At 38.4% G+C, this 23,031-nt stretch overlaps 1 protein-coding gene across 3 annotated transcripts in view; it reads left to right on the plus strand.

Annotated features, from left to right (window-relative positions):
- CLINT1 (clathrin interactor 1) overlaps nucleotides 1-15,562 on the plus strand; it is a 47,039-nt gene extending 31,477 nt beyond the window's left edge. For all 3 annotated transcript variants that reach the window (XM_085236311.1, XM_085236312.1, XM_085236310.1), the window contains exons 7-12: nucleotides 3,434-3,677; nucleotides 4,510-4,591; nucleotides 8,396-8,473; nucleotides 12,112-12,407; nucleotides 13,127-13,331; nucleotides 13,833-15,562. In XM_085236311.1, coding sequence (XP_085092437.1) covers nucleotides 3,434-3,677; nucleotides 4,510-4,591; nucleotides 8,396-8,473; nucleotides 12,112-12,407; nucleotides 13,127-13,331; nucleotides 13,833-14,185 — 1,258 coding nt within the window. In that variant the 3' untranslated portion in view covers nucleotides 14,186-15,562. The remainder of the gene's footprint in view (nucleotides 1-3,433; nucleotides 3,678-4,509; nucleotides 4,592-8,395; nucleotides 8,474-12,111; nucleotides 12,408-13,126; nucleotides 13,332-13,832) is intronic.
- The last annotated feature ends 7,469 nt before the right edge of the window (nucleotides 15,563-23,031 follow it).

A 23,031-nucleotide genomic window follows, 5' to 3' on the forward strand; every position in this document is an offset into this window, starting at 1 on the left:
AAAAGTGGAGTTTGGGGGGGCCTAAACAAGTAAGAAAGATTTTGGTAGGTAAGTAGTTTTTCTTATAAATGGGAGGTTAGGCTGCAGCAATATAGGTTCTGAAACAGTGCCTAAAATGTTCATCTTCTCTTGATACAGTGATAAGACAATACAAAAATTATGAAATTTTATCAGTGTGCCAAAATGAAGCAGTTTCTTCCTACAGAAAGCATCAAAAGATCTAAGAGAAAGACATTTTATAACCTGTAAGTTCTATACTTGGAGATATTATAAATACAAACTTCAGAATACATTTTATACTAATTGAATGCTGTATTTGTATGAAGTTAGATAATTAAGCTTAATAAAAACATGAAATGTTAATAATCTTGTGACTTACCTCTCACCAATGCAGTATTGTACTGTAAAGGCTTCATGAAATCTATATGCTTGTTTTTCTCCTTTCAGCAAATTATTAAAAACAAAAAGCTTCCAGAAAAAACTTTCTAGTTTATATAGTAGCAGGCTACAAATAATAACATGGAATTAAGGTGCCATTTCACTAGGAAGAGGGACTAAATGGTGATAGTTGTTCATCTGGCAAATCTGCTGTTACGTGTTCTGTTGTTTTGAGTTTAGTAGCTTTATAAATCATTTTCTTTAGCACTGTAAAGCCAATAAAGGTCTGGAAGCACAGAGAATAAATCTGACTTGTGCATCTTCAGAATGTGTAATGGAAGTCAGATGACACAATCTTTCCCTCCAGTATACACACCAGAAGTACTTGGCCTAACTTCTGGGTTTCTGACTGCTTGCAAAGCTAGTATTTTTCCATGGAAGAAAAAAAAAATGCTCAAAGTAACCAAGAACTTAACTTGTGATGTATCTGGCTTGAGTTTATAGTAGATTACAGTGAAATAGCAGTTCACACAACTAAGTATAGAGAAACCTACTCTGCATTTTTATGTATTGCTGTGGAAGAGTCTTTTTTTCCAGAAATATATCCCTTTGGAATTAGAGAAGACCATAAACAATATCCCACAGGAGTAGGAAAAACTCTACTTCTCTCTTAGTTTTGATTTATTCACCTAAGACCAAAGAACTAATAAATTGCTGCCCTGATTCTAGCCTTGTATGCGTTTTGTTTTTCTAAATTACCTGCAGGTACACATGGTTTCAGAAGATCCATTAGGTTTTTTCATAGGAATTCTTGTACTCTATCAATCCTTGTTTCTCCGGCGTTCGCAAAGGTCGCTGCAGGTGGCAGAACGGAAAGGAAGCAAAACATCAGTGCTGCTTTGAAAGGATGCAACAGCGATGCTTAAAGGCGACTTCTGTTACCATTTGTAGTAGGTTACTGTTCTGTGGTCTCAGGCAGTTGGTAACTATTCCTATTGCCTTACAGCATGTTGTTCAAAGAAAGCAAAAACGGACACTAATCTCAAGGCAAAGAGCATGTATCCATAGTTTAGTTTCTGGAAGTTACAGCCACATGCTTCCTTTCTAGATCTCTTAATTATTTAGTACAGCACAAGCTGTAACTTCTTTTTTTTTTTTTAAGTTAATTCTGCAATTCTCAGTTGAAGCACTGTTATTTTACTATTCTGAGCACGGTAAATATACTTTAAGGTAACATTAATCTGTAATGTTTGATTGCTGTTAATGTGATGGTTTAAGGAAAAATTTAAACCAGATCTCCTGAGACAGTTCTGAAAAGGTACAGGTTGTCATAGAAAATTGGGTATTGTAATGTTTGTCCTGCATTCTGGCATGCATGTTTAATTTCTTTTTTCAAAAGCTTTTAGGCATTTATTTTGCTGTAGATCACTGAAGACTCACTCTTTCTCATTCTCATATTGATTGGACTTTGATTATCAGTTACTTCCTCAACTCACAGTGTACGCATGGACTAGGCAGGTTCTGTAGTGAAGACAAGAATTGCATTGCAGCAAGCTTTAAGAGACTTAATTGTGATTGTCCTGACTTTAGGTATTTCAGCATGTTTAAAAAGAAACATTTGTCTTAAAGGCCTCAGAGGAGTGTGTATGATGTAGGGTGCTAACATGAGCATCAGTCTTCTCTGTGTGCTTGTATTAAATCCTGATGCCATAAATAAGAATGTGGTTAGGGGTCCCATTGTATTTATTTTGTACATAGTTGATGTATGTGCAGGAATCCCAAACTGGAACAGTAGTCTGTTGTTGCAAATCAGTGTTAAAGTTGGACGTATAAGTTTAGGTGACAACATTAGAGCTCAGTTGTTTGTTAAGGTTGGCTCAAGCAAATGTCAGCAGTAACTGGGCCTGTAGCTGTGAGTTCAAGAACTTTTCTTTAAAAAAAAAAGTACACTGAGCATTTGCACTCACTTATGGTAATGAATTGAGCCATCATCCCTAGTGGTGTGTAGGTAGTATGTGTTGAAGAAATGAAACACATGCAATGTGTTCCAAAAAGCTTGCTATTGTTAACAGAGAACAAAGGCTACCCTCCAGAGTATATTTCAGTTACTGTCATTCATACTGACAAAGGGACATCATTTCTTAAATTTTACGGTTTTAATATTCTAATGCATTATTAAAATATAAAACCTTTCCACTTTCAAATTCCTTGCTAAGGGAATTACTATTTCAAAATACTTTTCAATATATTTAAGCTTTTTCTACAGTAATTTTCAGTGTTATGTACAAATCTTGCTTTGATGATAACAGGCAACATGACTATTAGTGGAGGTGAAATTAGGTTGCTTGTGAAATGCTTAAAGTGTAAGAGTAGAAAATTTAAGAATTAAAAATATTGCACGGTGACATCTAAAAAGTGTTCACTTAAAATGCTGATGCTTTTATTCTTTTACATTTTGAGAATAAATGTGTTTTCCTGTGGAAAATGAATAGTATCACTGCGTTGCATACTTATGTAAAAAGTTTTTCCACAAACATCCTGAAGAAAATAAAAGCCCATTTATCTAGGAAGGGAACTTGATTGAAACAGGAATGGTGCTCTTCAAATCTGAAAGTTAGTACCTGTATCTTGTTCACTGCTTGCTGGCTCTTAGTCTAAGTGAAGAGCAGACTTGCCAGCTAAACTTCTTGTTGCTGACTTGTTACATAGTGTGTGGAGGAGTTCCCATCAGAAGGTGATGCTGGTACTCCATCAGAAATACGCTGGATTTAAACACTGATTTCCTGATAACCTCTGTATTGGACTTGCAGCTAACATTTAACAAGATAACTTGCCTCTCTTCATCTTTTGTGTACTGTAGGTGTGGTGCTATACTTATGATGTGTTATTTAAGGCTAAAACTAGCTTTCTCAAATGTAGGAAGTAGCAGTATTTCATTATGAACCATCACTACAAGGATCTGCAGTAATCAAAACTGTTGTGACCGAAGCCAAATGTCTACTTAACTAACTGGGTAGTCCATCATGAATGATATTTACCAATTTCATTCTTCTAGTGACAGTGATGAGGAAAAATCAAGAAGAAGTAAATCTCCCAAAGCTGAATTTAAGAATGAAGAGGAGACTGTGACAACCAAACATATTCATATTACACAGGCTACAGAAATTATCACCAGCAGACACAAACGTTCAGCAAATCCTTCAAAAACCATTGACTTAGGAGCAGCAGCACATTATACAGGTGATAAAGCAAGTCCAGAACAGAATGCTGCATCTCATGCTGGACAACCTACAGCAAAGGTGAGATAAGGAAAGAGCACAGTAGAATATGGATTTGGAAAACTTTCTCTAAACTCTGGGGCAATTTCTACTTTAGGAATAGAGTTTTTATTATAGTATTCAGGGGAACTGTTCTATTAAAAATTAATATGAGTGATTTTGAAAGGCAGTGAAGCTATCTGCTCAGTATTTGATCTGAAATTTAGCTAGATTTTAGCAATTGACTTTGAAGACAAACCTGCTATCTCTAGAAAGCACTCATCCTAAATGACTTCAAGTGGTGATTTTTGTGATGTTGGTTGGTTTTGGAATAGACAAACAGCTGCACTTCAAACTGTATTTCACACACAACGTCTTATAATTACACGGCTTTTAGGTTTTTCTGTAAGTTACTGTAGACAATACAACACGTTAAACAAGGTCATTTTGAATTGCTTGTGTGAGCACAGTTGTCGTCTTTTCTAAACTGGCCTGACCTTAAGTTTGTCTTAATTTATTTCAGCTCAATCTCAGTAACTTCCACAGAAGTTCTGCTTACGTTCATCAGGCAGACCTCAGTTTTCCATATCTATATATAAAAATAACTGTAGGAATTTTTAAGGGAACTTGTGGTGAGGTGAAGTTTTTTGTCCTACTTTAATTTCCTTGCTTCTTTATGAAGACTTTTAATTATTATGGAACAGTTAAAATGTAACTTTCTCTCTTACTGCAAGCCAGTGTGAAGGGAGTTCTGCAAATTTCACTCTTCCTGTTTGCATAAAGGAAAACATCTTATCCTTGAACAAATGATGCATCTGTCCAGTTCTGTTTTAAAAATGGTAGTGACAAAAGACTAATTGCATTTCTTTTTCAGGCTTTTGTATCCTCTGGCAGCAAATCATCTAATGACCTGGTTGATCTGTTGTTTGATGGAGCGAGCCAGCCAGTCGCAACAGGTTAGTGTGCTTTTTTTTGTTTAACCCTCTTAATGCATATTCTGATAAACCAATTCTGAGGATAAACTTGTTCGATGTTCCAAAGATAGAGAAGAGTAGATAAACTGAGAAATTAAAACTCAAAAAACTTGGAGCTGCTTTTGCAGCTAGGTATTGTTTTATTGTATGGGGTTAATAAAAAGAGCATGAAGATTAACCACCACATCAGTCAACCCTCTGTTTTACAGGGTTGTTGTTGTTTTAAATACTAACTATTTTGATTATAACTAGCTTGGAATAGAAAAGGGGATTTCATGCATTTGTAGTCTCACAGCACAGTTGGCAATTAACTGTGAGCAAATTTCTCGTTTAAAGATCAATTTGAATAGAGAATGAAGTGTGAGAATGTACTTTTTCACAGATAAAAATGTTTTTCCAACTTTCTTCCATTACAAATAAGCAACTTGTATTATTAGATATGAGATCAGTCATATTATTTGTAGAAGAGCGTGTGTATTGGTACCATAGATACTCAGCTCCTGCCTTCACTTTAAAGAAAATCTAAAAATCATAGAATCATTAAGGTTGGAAAAGACCTTCAAGATCATCTAGTCCAACTGTCTACTTAAGTAGCCACCAATATTTCCTCACCATGTCCATTAGTACCACTTCTAAACGTTTCTTGGACACCTCCGAGGATGGTGACTCAAACACTTCCCTGGGCAGCCTTTTCCAGCACCTCTTTCAGACAAGAGACTTCATTCCAAAAATGGCAGTCCTGTGGCTGGAGTCCCATACGTGGCAATTTGACTGCATTCACACATGTAAAGACTACTTCTATTCAGTTCTGTCTTGAATTATGTCACTTCTGGGTACGCTGTAGTGGGAACCCATGTGATATGTCACAGTAGGTATTATAATGTCTGAGAAAAGGCAGTGTTATGAGCACCCTAAGCAACAGAATTCCTTTCATCACTAGGATACCAAAATGATACCTCTGTAGGAATTTAATAGGATATATATCAAAACTCTATAGGAGAGGAGGGAAACTGTCACAGTAATCTACATCTCAGCATCAGGAATGATCTATTTTGCATTATTCTCTTTACTTAGTTAACTTCATACGCAAAGGTGTTCGTGCATGTAGGATATACCACAGCTCTGGAATTTTAATATCCTGGACTCCAACCACTACCCTTAATCAGTATTTGAGAAGCTTCAATATTTGGCTATTGTGGCCTGTGTCCTCTAAACTGGAAAAAGACTGAAGCCTTTTTGGTTTTTATGCTTATATTTATGTCTGTATTCTTAATTATATATATCTGTGTTAAGAATAAAAATGTTCAGTTCAATTTGAGCTTTCCTATGTTTCAAATAGACATTAAGTACTTCTGTTTTACAGCGTATTCGAATCCTTCATCAGTTTGGCTCTTCACTGTAGCAAACCCTTTTCTTCCACCCCTCCCCTCTCCTCTATTTTTTGCTTTTATCTAAAGCAGTATATAGAAATAGTATTGAGAAGAGGTGTATTACAAGTTTGTTCTGCTAAATAACCTCTTTCCTGACCTGGAAAGGCGGATGGAAAGGGTTCATTTGTAGTGACAGATCTCACATGGGAATCTTTAAGGATAGCTCACGTTGGGAAGATAAGCAGTGTCCTTCACATGCAGGTCACTTGTTATGACCAGTGCTCCTTGCAGCATGGGCTCTGGGAACATTCCCAGTGTTGAGCAAGAGACAGAGAAAGGATCACATGTAGACTTTGATCTGTCCTGTGAAGAAGTTGGCAGGGAAGTCATATGAATTAAGTGAACTAGAAATTTGCTTATCTGTGTGTGGAGATGTAAAAGAAAGTTGTTGAGGTTTAAGGTCTTATTCGTTACTGAAGCAGCACAACTTGTATGTAAGGGGAGGTGGGAGGTTGCTGTAAAGGAGTAGGCTGTTTGAGATTTAGGATACACAGACCTGCTGGAAGTAATTCTTCAGGTGTTACTGGAGATTAGGTTCTTTAATCTTAGCCAGTGTTATCTTTAGAGAGCTAATCATTCAGCTTAAGCTTTTCAACCTTTCTCCAGAACTCTTTCATTTTCAAATAGGCAATAGAGGTGGAGAAAAAGCTGAGAACATTATGGAGTTATTTGGGGTTAGAATATGGTTTTTTTTCAAATCAAATAACTGGACACTTTGACAAACAACCCAGGGATAATAGGCAGAGCTTGTTTTTCTGTTTTAGGATGCAATCTGGAAGAATTTGAGAATATGGTATTGCTACTCATTCTGCTTATAGACCTTCAAACCATTCACCTGTGTCCGTCTTACAGAGTTCAGAATGTGGTGGGGAAGAAAGAATTGAGGATGTACGTTGCAGTAGACAGAGTAAACATAAAAATATTTGTGTATAAAATACTTATTGCATCACTTCAGAGTTTGTGGTGAAGAATTTTTTTAACTTAGTGGAATCTTTTCCCTTTTGAAACAGTGGTAAAATGGTTTTAGTAGTACTATATTTCTGAAAATTCAGAGAGAACATCCTTGCAATACCTTCTGTGGTTCTCATGTTTTGTACCATATGTTACACACCCTGCAAGAAAAGATATTTCCTCCTGAAAGAACAGTTGCCTTCTTAGCAATGTCTACAATAAAATAACGTTAAAAAGAAATACAAGTATGCATGTATTAGAAAGTGAATGGTTCCTTTTATTACTGCTAGCCATTTATTAAAAAGGAGATGGTTCTAGTTTAATTAACCCAGTTGAGAGTAGCAGATGGGGCAGAATGTCTTGCAGCGATAAGACAATTCAGAAATGGCACCAGATGTTGGAAGCTGTCCCTGGTGGTGTTAGAGTGCAGCACAGATGTTCCAGTCCCACCTGGCTAGTTTCTAAGCACTGCAGGCTAAGCAGCTGTGATGTAACCTATATAATGTACCATAACACTAAAAGCAAAATAATTGAACTGCTGCAGCTCCTTCTAAGGGCAGGTCTGTTTAGAGGTGAAATCTTTGAGGACAAACAAAAAAGGTCAGCCTCTTAGCTTTCTCAGGTCAGCGGAATTGCTAGGTAAAAGCAATAGCAAGGATAAATGACAGATTCATTTAAAACTATTTCTGGTTTATTTAAAGAAAAAAACTTTCTCTTATATAAAAAATGGAAGATTTAAGAATAATATCTTTTCTACACCTTTATTTTTTTTAGTGACAAATTGTTACTATAGTACATTCAGAAGTTAATAATTTAAATGTCTACTTGGAAATCTTAATGTTCATGCCGCAGACAGAAAGCAAACAAAAAAAAGCAAGAAAAAACACACAAATGTAAGCCATGTCCTTGAAATTTCAATTCAAGTTCACTGCAAAATCATTCATGCTTTAAGTAACACAAAAACTAAGCACAAGTTATTTAATTTTTCATAGTAAGCATAATAAATTAACTTCTTTACAGTGAGAATATCTGGCTTCTATATAAAAAAAAAATTCTAAAGTTTTAATTTCATAAACTGCAAGCTGGCAATATCCCTCACTATCTGAATCCTTTCTAACATTTTTATTCTCTCTCAATTTATTTTTAGTAGTAGTGAAAACTTGGATCCTAAGAAAACAGAACTGCAAAATCTGCAGTGCAGTTAGAAATAATCCAGTTTGCTGTTGCTCAGGCTTGTGTAAATATAGTATGGTGATGAAAAAGAAAAACACTGTGGACTTATGTAGCACAATCAATAAATTCATCTTGCCAAATGCAGAATGGCTTTTCATAAATTCTGCATGCAATTATTGCAATGGATCTTTGCACAATCCTGTAACAGCACTTGTCTCCCTTCTGTTTCTAGATGCATCAACTGACCCATTTGGAGGATTTGCTGATTTTAGTTCAGCTGCTGCTTCAGCAAGTTTCCCATCATCGCAAGGTAGGATTAATTTACAGATTGAAATGCTGTTAAAGTGGAGAAAGAGTGGAAGAGGTGCCATGTGGCATCTCTCATTGAAAGTCATTTCCTTTTTCAAGGCAAATTGTGTTTATTGAGCTGGACCACAAGTGTTATCGTGTAAGGAGGAGATTCGTTGTCTAGCACAGCTTTTGTCTCATGGACCTGAAACTTTAATAAACTTTATTTCAGAAAAGTGTTGGTTCCAAATATATCCCGTTTCATTTTAAAGCATATGCTTAAAACTTAGATTTTTAAATCCAAATCTGATTTTGAAATTGACTGAAACAAAGTGATTTAGTAAAACCTGAAACAAACAAGTGTGGGTCTAAATGCTGGCTGAAGAGCATTCATTAAACAACTTAGAAGTGGGGTTTAATATTGGGAAAAGAGCTATTTTAACTGGTATTCTACAATGATGAATGCTTCTGTATGACAGCATCCAAAATAGTTGGAAAATAGGCTGTAGTGATAAAACTATTCAGATTATTAACAACTGGGATCTTCCCAGTGCCTTGTGTAAGATTATTCAACTATTTGCAATAAGTTGGATTTTCTTAATACTTTGACAAACAGTTTGCAAGCAGTATGCACACACTGGTTCTCATATGTTCACATGTTCAGATTGGTTCTCAGAAAAAAAAAGATGGAGGCAGGACAGTAAATTAAATGGGTAAGTTGGAAAAAATAAAAGATAAAGTTGGGTTAATTGGAAAATAGGAGCCCACCTGCGCTAGAAAATGACAGCCTCAGCCCCCACTTATCTTCTATGATTAAAAATAAAATTTGTAGTTGTTTAAAGAGAGAGAATCATGCTGACCTTGTTGGATGGCATAATGTAGGAATTCTAAGGCACAAGCTGTTTACAATCTGCTGTGCATTATGGGTTACTTGTGGAAAGATTAGCATGTTGGAGGAGAATTCAGTCAAGGTATGTCCCTCATATACAGTATGTCACTGACTGCTGCCTTGCATTTCAGGGATGAAACTTACTGACATTTTTCTTCTAGCTTGACTAAGTAATAATTTAATTTCACTTCCCTTTTAAGAAAAATCTATTTTAAAAAATCTAGATTTGAAGTCAGAGATAAACAAGTCCGTGCCAATCAGGAGAACAACATGTTAATAATGCTCGTTAGCACACCACTCAGATTTGTCCTTGTCTGGCTGCCTGGGCCACAGTTTAGAGCTTTCGTATGTCCAGGCAGTAGGCTCAGTGCATGTGCATTTTGCATGCAAGCATACAGGTTATATGTACACACAGCCACTGTCTGAAAAACAATGTGGATGGAATTTCACTTAAATGTGGACTGGAAAAATAATTTTTAGCACCTCAAGGAATCAACTTTATTTTGGCAACCTACAGTATTACCCAGACAGAACAATGATGCACATGAATACAGAGGGAAAGGACTTGCTGTTGTTTGTGAAGTTAACTTGGGCAGCAGTGGTGCTTGTCACTGGGTGTTCTCAGTGAGGATGTAGGATTAAGTCCAGAATGTGGAAAGATCAGCAGATCTACCTGTGACACACTTTTAGACAGTGTGATTGTCTTTTTTTTTTCTGTTGCTATCTCAGGAAGACTATACTGGACATGCATTAGTTGATACACCTTTAGTTTACTTAGTAGGAAAGAACTGCTGTAATTGTTTTAACAAGCTTTCTCAGTCAAAACCAAGTTGTTTTGCAAACACAAAGCCGCCTACTATGCAAATAATCTGTGTTAATACAACCTAGATTGATACAATCCTTTATCTGCATTAATGTGATTAATCTATTCCAATCACCATTATGCAAGGGACAAGGAGTCCTGTAAAATGATTAATCATTCCTGAACAGCATAAGCCCCTCTAGAAATCCTTTCCTTCTTGATTAATCATCTTTGAAGTCCTACTGAGGGGGCCAAACCTTATACGTTTTGCCCCCGTTTCCATTATTGGTGCTCAGCGCACAGGTTTGAACGTAGATAAGTAAATGCTGAGTGTGCTGCTTCTATCAGGAATATTTAAAGTGGGTTTTAATTTTTAATATGTAATACTAATTGAAATATTCTAATATAGTCCCTGTTTGTGAGGGAGATCAAAGAAATGTTCTAAGAAGGCCCTAAGCTAATGAACATCAGTGCATGAAATGGACTAATATTGTTGGTAGTACTTAGATTTTGTGACTCCTACTATTCTTTATTTGTTGGTAAATATAAAAATAATTGAAGGCTGAAGGTGTATGTTGATAATCTTTTATATTGTATGTAAATGTTCATGCTGTTAGATTTTTAGTAATAGAATACAGTTAAAATTGCTGTGGATGTCTGTTACTGAACTGGACATCATATAGTTTGGAAGCAGAAACTCACTAGATTCATCAGCCCCAGCTTTTATGTGTCTGAATCTTTATTAGCTCATCTAAAGAAATTCACAGGATGATTTAACTGTTCATTAGAACTTGGTTCACCTCACATGGCAATGACATTGTCTGTCTCTTAGCTCAAATACCACAAGTGTACCAGTGATATAATCAAAAGCTGACCTGTATGATTGCCCAAACATGGAACAAGATTCATGATGTAGTAATGAAAGCAGCTTAAATGGCATTGTGTTATTTTTAGCATCTCTTGTATGTATTTATTTTAATCTCTTCTTTTGCTGTTACTGTTGTGAAGTAACCCTTTTCTGGTTAATAGAAAAACATGTTTTTAAGGAAGAGATCATCTACTTTATTTGGCTTAAAGGCTATGATGCTCTCAGATCACTAGTTTGTCTGTGGATCTCTGTGATTCTGAAATAGATACCCTTGCAGTTGTGTATAAACAGCTTGTAAGGCATTTGCAGCTTTTTGTCTTACTGCTAATTGCTGTGTTTTGATGTAAACACTTGTCTGCAAAAACCCTTGTATATTGAAATGAAACAAACTTTAGTGATGACCTGTGAGTTCAGCAAAACTTCAGAAGGATATATTAGATCCAAGATTGAATTTCTGCTTCATGCCAAGGAAAATCTGGGAAACTTGATATGTTTTACGTGAGCACCTCATGGGATGGAAAGAAATCATTCCTGATCATCTTAAATAAGAAGTCTCTAGTAACCTGTTTACAAAGGGTTTTTTATTTATTTCTCACAGCATTTTTTTATACAAAGGGATACTGATTGTATATATACAGATTTCGAAGTAGCTGGTTTTGTGTTCTATTATGAAGAATTTCTTTAAGTGACTGATTCCTGGCAATGGTTCTCACCAAATAATAGAACTCTGAGCTAAAAAATCAAGTTTTAGGTGGCGTTTTTACTAGTGACCCAATCTACCCTTAAGTTATCTTTGTATTTCAGCTAAAGATAATCTGTCCCTGTTTGTCTTGTATCCACAGGTGACATGTTATCAAACATCCTTCTTTCTGTGTGTGGATGTTTCATATTTCCTTTGCTACCTTGTTAAAATTGTTGGAATATTCATGAGAGAGAATGATGTCCAGATGGAGGTTCTACCTGCAGATGTTAATCTGGACGGACACAGATCAGCTCTCATTTGTTTCAGTTCATGGAATATGGCATTTGTTTAGTGCCATCTTTTAAGTCTTCTACCTTTCTTCTGTCTATCTTTCACTTGCACTTTTCCCTTCCCCTCAGGTACAACAACAAGTGGAAATGGAGACTTTGGTGACTGGAGTGCCTTCAACCAAGCTTCTCCTTGTCCCAGTGCTTCATCTGGTGAGCTCTTCAGCAGCGCAGCACAGCAGCCAGCTATGGAGCTCTTCAGTGTCTCACAGCCAGCTTCTGGCCAGCCTCCAGCTGCTTCAAATTCTACAGATCTTTTTGATTTGATGGGACCCTCTCAGACAACCATGACCTCTTCACAAAGTATGAATTTCTCTATGATGAGCTCCAATGCTGTGGGCATCGGTTTACCCATGTCGAGGTCACAGGTATGCTGCCTTTTGTACAGTTTCTAAATGAGGTTTCTCAGTCTTTTCCCTCTCCTTAGTCACAACGTTGAAACTGGATCCATTCCACTCTTGAAATCCATACCTAGTCACTCAGATGTTGTGACCAGCATTACATCAGAATATTTTGTCTGAAAATGACAAAATGTCCTGTAAATAAAAGGTGCTGGAAGTTCTTGAAAGGCCTCTTTTTATAAGCTAGTCTTCCCTTAGATGATCTCCATTGTTCTATGAAGTGTTGCTGCTTTGTTGGGGAAGAAGAGGCTGATGACATTTTAAACCTTAAAGCCATCATCCACTGGATGTTACAGGTTTACAGCCTCAGGTATGTGGAGGTGACAACCAGTCTGTTTTCCCAAAACCCAGAGCTGCCTGCTTATGTGGAGAGCCACAGAATTTTTTGGAAACCGTAACAGGTCAACTTGATATTGGGAATTAAGAATCATCATGTCTGAGTTCAAAACTTGACTATAGATGTTCAATGTAATACTGTATAGAGTTATGTGATCTTGATACTATTTTAACCTATTCTAATGATGTAACAGCAAACAGCAATGATGCTTTGGAAGAGCTGAAGTTCATAGAATAATCTCATTGGCTTTTTATTGTGTTCTGTGGAAATGTAAATACTTGCTGTTTAGTCCTGAAGCCTATTAGTAATGTTGTTTCCAGTGTATGCCAACAAACTTTTTTTTTCATAGCCCCTGCAGAGTGTGAACACTATGATGCCGAAGCCTAATTCTCTTTATAATGCAAGCACAGAGGTGGTACAGAAGAGTGCAAGCAAAACTCTACCTTCAACTTGGTCAGATCCCAGTGTAAATATCAGTTTGGACAATTTAGTACCTGGGATGCAGCCTTCCAAACCCCAGCAGCCATCACTTAATACCATGATACAGCAACAAAGTGAGTTTCTGTTGATGCTGTCTTGCTTTCACGCTTTCTCTGGGTGTTTAGTAAACTATCCTTGAGATGAAGTATTTTACTAATTACTGTTTTCCTGTGTTTAGTCACAGTTGTTTTTTTAAACTACTGTAATGCTTCTGACACGAGTCGTATTATCTAAACAGAGGTTGACAAGATTGACAAGACTGGTAACTGCATATCTTTACAGTAAATTTTGTACTGTTGCCATATTTTGATTTCAGGCTTCCTGAACTGCTAGAACTTCTCTAAAATGCACATAGTAGTATTTTATAGCAGTACATGCTATTTAAAAGTTATTTATAAAATGTTTTGAGTCATCACATAGAAAATGTGGAAATGAGTGCAGTAGCTACATTTTGGCTATCATATCTTTCTTTGTTCACAGTGCATCACATCTTTATTCTCACATAAGTTACCTAAAATAAATAAACACTTTCAAACAGACCCTGATTATTTTTGCATCCTTTTCTCTTTTTGCAGATATGCAACAGCCTATGAATGTCATGACTCAAAACTTTGCAGCTGTGAACCTCAATCCTCAACCTAACATGATGCCTGTTCGACCCCAGACAAGCCCAGTGATGGGAGGGTCCATTCCTGTGGGGATGGGAATGTCCAGTGTGATGCCAGGTACGATGGGGATGACTTCCATGGGACCCATGCCTATGTTGAACCAGGGAATGAACATGAACATGGGAGTGCCAGCTACAGGAATGGGTTTGATGGGCACAATAGGAATGGGAATAACCAATATCTCTATGACCTCTATGACTCCTGGGACTGTACAACCCAAGCAAGATGCCTTTGCAAATTTTGCCAATTTTAGCAAATAAAGATTGTAAAAATAAATAAAAATAAATGGGCAGTCTGAATGAAGGATTTTTAGCTGTACAAATATAGTTGGGAAGGAATGGAAAACACCAATCAATACATCTTTTTTTTTTTTTCTTTATCAGTTCAAGTATCTGCATAAAGAACCAAAAGCTATTTTCTAAATGTTGAAATAACTAGTGTTAAAATTCTGGAGAGATGAAAGGTTCTTCTAAGGAATGTATTAAATGATTTTGCAAAATAATTTGTATTGAGACCATCAAAGCCTTTCCTAGGTAGAAGAACCAATTTTAAAAGTGGGACTTGATGGAAGACTGGAATGGGAGTTGAGTAAAAATGATTGAATCTAATTTTATACTTTTCTTTTTCTTGAAGAGCTTGACTTTCTTTTTCCCCCTCTCCCTGATCACTTTGTCATGATTGGATCATTCCTTTTACTACCACTCTAAGTCCACAATTGAAGTCACTGAAGTACAATAATCAGTTTTTTATAAGAATATATATTTTTGTCCAAAAATGGCCTACATAATGTGATTATGGCTAATTCAAAGGGACCTGGAATGTATATACACTTTTGCTAATGTTCCAGCCACACTGCTGTATTACTCAAATTTTTATTGTAAAAATCGTCTCTCAGCAATTTGGTGATCACTAGATTTTTGGGGCATTATGTGCCACTATTGTTATAACTGATATCCATTGCAAGCCTGGGAGAAGATTTGACTGAGACTGCTGGAAGGTTTCCTTTTACAAAACTCCAGAAAAATGCACTTTCTTGCAGTTCTTTTACAGTGGAAGTTAGCATCATTTATACTACCAGTATCCCTATGGAACCACTGGTTTACAGCGTCAGCAGCAGTCAAAAGGCAAAAATGTTAATTTTTTGCATCATTACAAAAAATAACAAGATGAATTACACTGTTAAGTAAATCTATAACCCTATCTAATCCAACAGCATTTGATCCTAGCTTTCGTATAAATCACATTTAGTGATTCTTTTGTGTAAATATGACATTAGCAACTGTGGAAGCCAATAGAAAAATAAATATATATATTAATAAAGGAAACCTGTAGCAGTCAAAGATTTTACTGATTTACTGAAAACAAAAGAATGAATTACGGTTTGTTTTTTTTTCCTTCTCTAATTCTGCATCTAAGTTCACATCAATCATGATTCTAGAATGTGGAATACAAAGATATTGTTATATTCACAAGCTGGGAATATTGGTAAGAATAAGCACTATGCTATAGGTATGAAATTTATTTCCTCCCTTTTCTTACGTTGAATTTCTTTTTTATTATTAAGTTGATAAAACTTTGTTTCCATTGTATTCATAATGTTCTGTTATACATAACATTAAAATGTTCATTAAAATCAATGTTGGGCTGCTTTTCTTTTCATTCCATTTGACATTTATGAGAGCATTTGGGAAAAAAAAATAATTTTAATTTGGGCAAAGTAATTTTTATAAATAATTTAAAATTGTTTAATGACTTCTTATCTGAAGCCTTTCCTATCTGGCTCTACTGTTAGGAATTAAAAATGAAGCAGGCAAGATATCCTGACCCGCTCCAGCCTTGCTAATGCTCCATCTACAACATTTCTAATTAGGCAGAAATTCATGTACTTCAGCTAAGTGGTAATGAAAAGTGATTCATTTGCTGAATAAGAGATGAGAGTGAGTGTAATTAGCTGACTGCGGTTTTTAATCTTTCAACAATTCAATGTGTTTAAATTAGTTTCAAAGAATAGGAGCTTTCAAGTGTTGTTACATCAAAGTAATCAAGGCAGGCTTTAACGGCTGAGTAGGAGAAAGCGCTCTGGTTCCTCTTCTGAAACCTTTAGACTTCTTTGGAATAACTGTCCTCAAAACCTCATGCTGACAGATGGGAAGATTCAAACTGGTTCAATATATGCAAAATAGTAGTGGGAAGAAAGGTGGTTCTGGAGGGTAGATGGGTGACAAGGAAAACTAAGCCTATAGTTGGTGTTGCTGTCTTTAGAAGGCTTTCTGGTGACTTGGGTAAACCTGTTCATTATACTGTCCTCTTAAGGTAAGTTCAGCTGGTTAAATAGTAGCCATTGAGTTTCATGATCATGTTGTTGTTTACATTGCTCGGATCTCTTTGAGGAACTGGTGATTTAGCTTTTAATTGAGTGATGAATTATAATTAAGCATTTATCAGAGTAATGCTGTTGGAAAAGGCTCGGTCAGTCCAGAGTGGATCTTTGGATTTGTCAAAGATCCCTCGGTGGTACGTGGGCTTACAGACCAGTTGTAGCACTGAACTGATTCACTGCCCAAACCGTACATCATTCTTTTTGTGGGTTGATGTTCTAATTGTGAACAGGGCTGTATGGAGTGTGAGAAGTTCCTTCATTGATCGCTGATTTCTGCAGGTAGGTGGGAGGGAATTCCTATAAATAATCGTCAGAGAAGATGATGTGGTAAGATCTCTTAGAACATAGGTCATGTGCATCCTGATGCAACTTCTGCCTGCGGTGATGAGAGCCTTTTTCATGGAATTTCATCCTGTTCTCTCCTTTACTTAAAGTGAAGGACATAGAGTGTAGGTTATTGTGCTTAGCAGAATATGGCTTACATCTTTAGAGGCAGAATATTAAATGGATTGTGAGTGTTAAGCAAAATATATTGAGCACGTTCAAGATGGATATCATAAAATTCAGTATTTCAGGTGTGAGGAAAAATAGCATATTAAGAACTGGAAACAAATTATCCAGGTTTAAAATGCAAATGAGCTGCTGTGTGAATGGTGATAGTTTGACCATTCATCAGCTCCTCCCCAGTATAACTAGAGATAATCTAAGACATGCTCTTATGTTCTTGTTAAAGCCAGGTCCAGCTATAACTGCAAACTGTCCAAAAGCCTAGCATGTATGTAGCATGTGGCTACATGGTATGCTGCCTTATCAGCATGGATTTAGCTTTGCCGTGCTGGCCATTGGCCAGATCTGACATCCTTGCTCTTCCCCCAGACCAGTCACAAGTCATGGCAGTGTGCAGAGCGCTCCAGGTTGGAGGACAAACTGTAGGCAGTCTTGAAAGTCCTGTGACTGCTGGCAGTGTAGCAGCATGGCCTTTCACACCAAATGGAAGAGCAGCAATCTATAACTGGAGTTTAGAGCCTACAGGGAATAAAGAGGGGATGGACTGTATTCTGTGGTAAGAGGCTTTAGAAGCTACAGTGCAGAGGTAGTAAACTTAAGAAAATTGTAGTCAAAATAAGTGAAATCCTTTCTAAAAGTTGTCTGTACTTCAGGAAATTTGGACCCATTCCCTGTGTGTTTTTTTGAATCCTTTCTTAAAAAATAAACCTTATATGTGCAAAGGAGTAATAAATTGCAGCACAGGTGCAGGTTCAGGGATAACTAGAGCATCCACAATGTTCTACAAAAGGAATTATATTCAAAACAGCTAAACAAGGGTATTTATAGCAGCATCTGTTTCAGCTATATCTGTCAGCTAAGAGCAGTCTGACACTGCTTAAGGGAGGTGAGGGAGGGATTTATCAATGAAGTGTTTACATAATGCAGGCAGGCATTGTATACTCAAGGTGATGCCAACTCTAACAGGATAACAAATATCTAAAGACACTTTTATTCTCCGAGGCCTTTGCTCCAGGAGTCACTCTACAAAATTGCCTCTGTGTTCCTCTGTGCGTGGTTGTAAACACTTTTATAGCATATGACATTTTATTGTATCTTCACTTGGTTCCGATTAAAGCTTTTCATGGAGATGTAATTTTTCTCCCCCACCCTCCAGCTATTCAAAGCCACCACTCGCTAAAAGTCCCAACTGTTTCAGGCGAACCCGCAGGGTCTGACTGCACATTGAAAATCTTTGTTTTAAGCAAAATATTTGACTGCTAAGGAAACTTTCAGTCAGAAGTGTCAGCACACTGAAAAATCACTTGATGTACTGTTCTGGGCATGAGCTGACAGATTTGACTGGCAAAAAGAATGACAGAATTGGAAACCAGATACTGAATACCTGCCTCTGATTATTCCACCCAGGAGCTCTGCCTGCTGCAGGAGAGCAGTTGTCCTCTTCTTCCCCTACTGGTAATTGAAGCACAGCTCCTTCCTGAGGACAAAGCAGCACTGTGTGCTGCTCCTAGGAGGCTGGGGCTGTGTGGTGATGGAACGTGTGGCTCTGCAGCTCGTTCACATCAGCCAGAAGCACACAATCACTGTGAATGTTTTCCAGAGCGCTCAGATTTGGAGCAGACCCTAATGTTTTAGATGGCTCCGTGGGAGAGCTCCTGGGCTGGTGGGAGAGAGGATGGCTATTGTTGTAGCTGCACTTCTAAGATGTGCCTTATGGGAGCTGCTTGTAGAGCTCCAGAGAAAGAAAGGCAAAAACAAGTTGTAAAGACAACGTGGTGAGCCCTGCAAATATTGTGATACAAAAGGGGGTCCTGTGGAATTTGAAATTCAGTCTTTGTGGCTTGGTCTGGTTACAACTTTACCTAGCTGGGATCTACAGAAGTTTGGTCCTCGTCAGGTACAGCAGCCTTTAAAAATTGAATTGTCTATTTTCTTTTTTTGGTGTGATTCTAAGTTTACCAGTCAGATACGTAAGGATAAGCAGTGAAAGGAAATCTACTGAGTGTGGCAAACGAAGCAGGGAGCAAAACTCAGTGTATCCCTGTATGTCTGGGGCTGGGATTTCTTTACGTGGCATAAGCCAACTCTGTGTCTTCAGTGCTCCATGTGTACGGTGCAGCTCAGCTCCGAGTTACAAAACTGTCTTCACTGTTCACAAATTTACAGATTTTTCTTCTTTTTAAATCATGTGCCATACAGTACCAGTTCAGTAATTAACTGGTTCTTTAATAGAGCTACAATTACTTTGTTTCATGGGAAGGAAAAGAATGCATTCCGAGACAGAGCTACTTTCGACATCTGGGAACCTCCTAACAGCTGGCTATCTAATGAATATGCATCTGCTTAAGAGGCTGTAGTCCATTAATAAACCAATAGATATAAAACAGAAACAATCTTTGTCAGCTTCAAATGAGATTGGATGCAATGTGCTGTGAAGTGTCACTGTCACGCTGAATCGAGCTGGGGAGGTTAACAGTGGCTGTGTGGTACGGGTGGCTCTGTGGCACTGCGTCCTGCTGCGAGGGGGGAGGGCTGGAACCTCAGTGCTTTGTGGCTGCTTTCTGCTGCCTTCTGCATCCTTTTTCCTGGTACCAGTTGAGTTTGAGGCAGTGTTGACCTTTGATATGCAAGTCCAGCTAGCGTTTGGTTTCACAGAGGAGGATGTGGGTGTTGTTTTTTTTCCTACCCAAATGATTTGGTAGGCGAGGAAATCCATGCATGTGAAGAAATGACTGGGGGGAAGGCACAGGGATGTGATAAAAATGCATCTATTTGTGAACCGGTACTTTGTTCAAGGGACTGAGGACAGCCTGAGAGCTGTGCTGTACAACAGGACTGTGGTAGGTGAAATAGTCACTCCTAAAAACCATGACAGTGACCCTATTTGACTGCATGAATGTCTGAGCTCTTAAGGGTTTTATCTGTGCTTGTTCCAAAATACGTCGCATAGTGTGTTATCCCAACCTGCAGCAGCATTTCTTATTTTTGTATGAGTCGTTTCCTGTAACACTTCCTCCTTTAAAATGTGGATTTAGCATTATTTTAAGCGTCCAAATCCTTCTTGCATAGGTGTCTAATCCAGCCCAGACTGGTCAGATACCTTCTCTTGCCAATGGATGATCATGCAGAACAGCAGCCACTTGGAAGCATCAGTAATTATTTTTGATGGGAAACTGTTAAGGAAGTAGAATTGTTCTTAGAGAACTTACAATTTCATTTTAAGTCACAGTGGTGGTAAAACTTAAAGCCAACTGTTAAATAACCTGCTTGCAGATGCCTTGGGATGGAGGTGTGTGCATCTTTTGTTTTGGGAACTGAAATAGTTTCCTTGCTTAGAAAAACGTGGAGGTGCAATTCCACTGCCTGTAGAAGTGGAAAAGCCAAGAAGTTTGGGCTGGTTTTGCCCAGGTTGTGTTGCAGGTTATAAAGGTAATTATTCTTCAAGCATCCAAGCATCCAAGTATCTTCCACCTCCCTGTCCTCCTCACTTGTACCGCCCATCCTGCTGCATGTGGGCAGGGAGTTTGGCAGCTGATGGATGCTCCTTTGGAGGTCACTGAGAGCTCGTGCTAGATTGATAGCATCTCTAGGCAGGCTAGTCTAGTCCAGGGTTTGGTTCTGTTGTTTTCTCTTATTTCCTACAGATGAAAGACTCCTCCTTCCCTAGCACCTTGTCAAAATGTACTCCTTGCCCTGCTCTAGCAAAGATGCGAATCCAACCAGCAAAGCTCTGGTTCTCCTGAGGATTGGGCCCCTCGTCCATTTGGAGTACAGCAGGTGGGTCACTGATTAGCAGCACACCTTCCCTCCCCCAGGAGCTCTGCCTTTCACCCCAGAACTAGCAGCAATAAGATGTTATGGTTTTATCTTTCTGAGATGACAAAAGAGCAAACCATAATGGAGGACTGTCCTTTTAAATACTTTTACTTTTCAAGGTCATTTGGAAGCTTTTATCAATCAGAAAGCTAAATTCATACAAAAAAAAAAAAAAAGCATCTATAATGAACCAAGTATATCTCGAACCTTATCCCTTCAGCTGAATACAAATTATCTAGGAAGGTACATTCCCTGAGTTCAGCATCCTTGTGAACATTTTGAAAGTAAGTACAGAAGCTGCTGTTGTGGGTTGCCATCTATCAATTTCTTGTCTTTTTTTCCTTCTCTTCTGTAATTGATTTATTAATTGTAGCATCTTAATGATCTATTTAAAATAAATAAACCATTTACACCATTTCAAAGGTATTTTGTGATATTCAGCTGATATTAAAATAGCACTAGCCTTATGTGCTTTTTCAGCAAGTGACCTAATTAGTTAATAAAGTAATTGAATATTAAAAAGGATGTTGCTACTGATTAAAATTTAAGAGCCTTCAGAACATTATTAAAGCTATAAATCATACATCACTGTTTTAATTTGCATAGCTACAGAATTACTAATGGTCCCACATGCATAAGCTACTTGGCAATTAGTCTTTTAACAAACTGTTGGTAATACTGAAATTACCAAAATCTTTCCCCATTTCTGACTTGCAAACAAACCCAGGATGAGGGAATGCTAAGGGTTAAGTTTCTAAAGGACAGGAAATTGGGTTCCTTCACAGGTCTCTCTGCAGCAGTCTCTGTTCAGCCCTTGTCTCTCACCCTTCTGGGTGGAAGACTGCATCCCCTCCCAGTCCCACTGAGGTGTTAAGAAGTGAGAAAGGAGCATCTGTCTCTTTCTGAGCCTACACCACCCTGGGTGATTTTTTTTTTTCCAGCCCAGTTCAATGTGCATGAATTTCCTGACCCGGTGACGGAAGTTCTGTATTCCTGTCTCAATACATGGAAACGTCACAGTGATGTTACCCTTCTTCATCACCTGGATTCCAAGCACTGATGGGAGCAAGCAGAGAGCTCTGGCCCATGGATGCTGTCTTTGGGCAGCAGGCAGAGCCAAACTACTGGCTTGCCAACTTCCAGTCTCCGTGCTGGGGTTTGCAGCCTCAGAGGAAACCTCAGGCATCTGCAAACAACACAGGGTTTGGAGAAACACCACTGATGGGGAGCTGTGTGCCTGGCCCACTGAGCATGGGGCAGGAAGTGAGGAGGAGGATGAGGGGGAAGCAGGACAAAAAGATGTCTCACTCCCTCACGGCAAGATAAGGACAGCACTCTGTGGCTCCTGCTCTGCTCCCCTGTTCCTTCCCATGCACACTCCCTGCAGGCACGCTGCTGGTGCGAGCTGATATCACCACGTAAGGCGCAGCTCCTTTTCCTCTGGTGAAAAGCAGACCTCACAGAACAGCGTTTTCCTGCAAAACAATGTCATTTCCACCAAGTCAGCAGAAGCCTTGATGTAGTTTTAGCTATTGAAGTGCACTGACTGCTCCATTACCAAGAGAATTCCTTCTGGGTGCTGCGAAACTTTTCATGAGCTCCTTTGAAGCTGTTACTTGAGGTCAGGGTCCACAGCCTCTTGCAGTATCTCCCTGTCAGCCCGCAGCACTCCCTGAAAGCCCTTACACTCAGTATCGTGACAAATAGCAGCTCTTTGTTCATTAGTTTACACTGCAAAATAGACACGAGGCCAAGGATGGCTCTCAGCAAGTGCTTCACGCTAACACTGATGTTTGCTGTTTCTCAAGAGGTTGGAGACAGTACAACCTGCTTTTTTAAGGGTCTGTGTTTTTAATTAAAACAGCAAGCTGAGGAGTGGGTAGCTTCAAAGCATCCTGGTTGGAGGAGGAATGACAAGAACGCAGCTGTTTCTAAAATAAACTAATTACTACCTGCTATCTTACAGGTATAAAGCTGTCATTGCCTGATGGAGGTGGTTTAGCAAACATGCAGACATTACTGCATCATAAACACCAAGCTGGGGGGCAGAAGGGTGCTGGAGAAGACAAGTTTGTGCCCATTTGCTCTATTTGGCTGAATTTAGAGCTGTTTAAGTCCTAGCTCTGCCACCCTGGTTCCACCCAGTTCACTTCAGTGCTGCAACCTGGTAGCACTGCACCCCAACCACAGCTTCTAAACCAACAGCACAAGGATTACAGCAGCTAATAGCACAGGCATGAAGCGTATCCCTCCAGCATTGTTTGAGCTCGTTTACCCCAGGTTTGAGCTGGAGGTAAACTCCAACAAGGGAGCTCTAGCAGGGAGGTCTTGGTAGAGCCCCCACCTTCCTTCCACTTTCCTTGTTCTCACTTTGGAGCCTCTAAGCAACTAAAATCAAGCATT

Source organism: Meleagris gallopavo, chromosome 15 (assembly GCF_905368555.1).
Source record: "Meleagris gallopavo chromosome 15, MGAL_WU_HG_1.1, whole genome shotgun sequence".
In the NCBI taxonomy this organism is placed as follows: domain Eukaryota; kingdom Metazoa; phylum Chordata; class Aves; order Galliformes; family Phasianidae; genus Meleagris; species Meleagris gallopavo.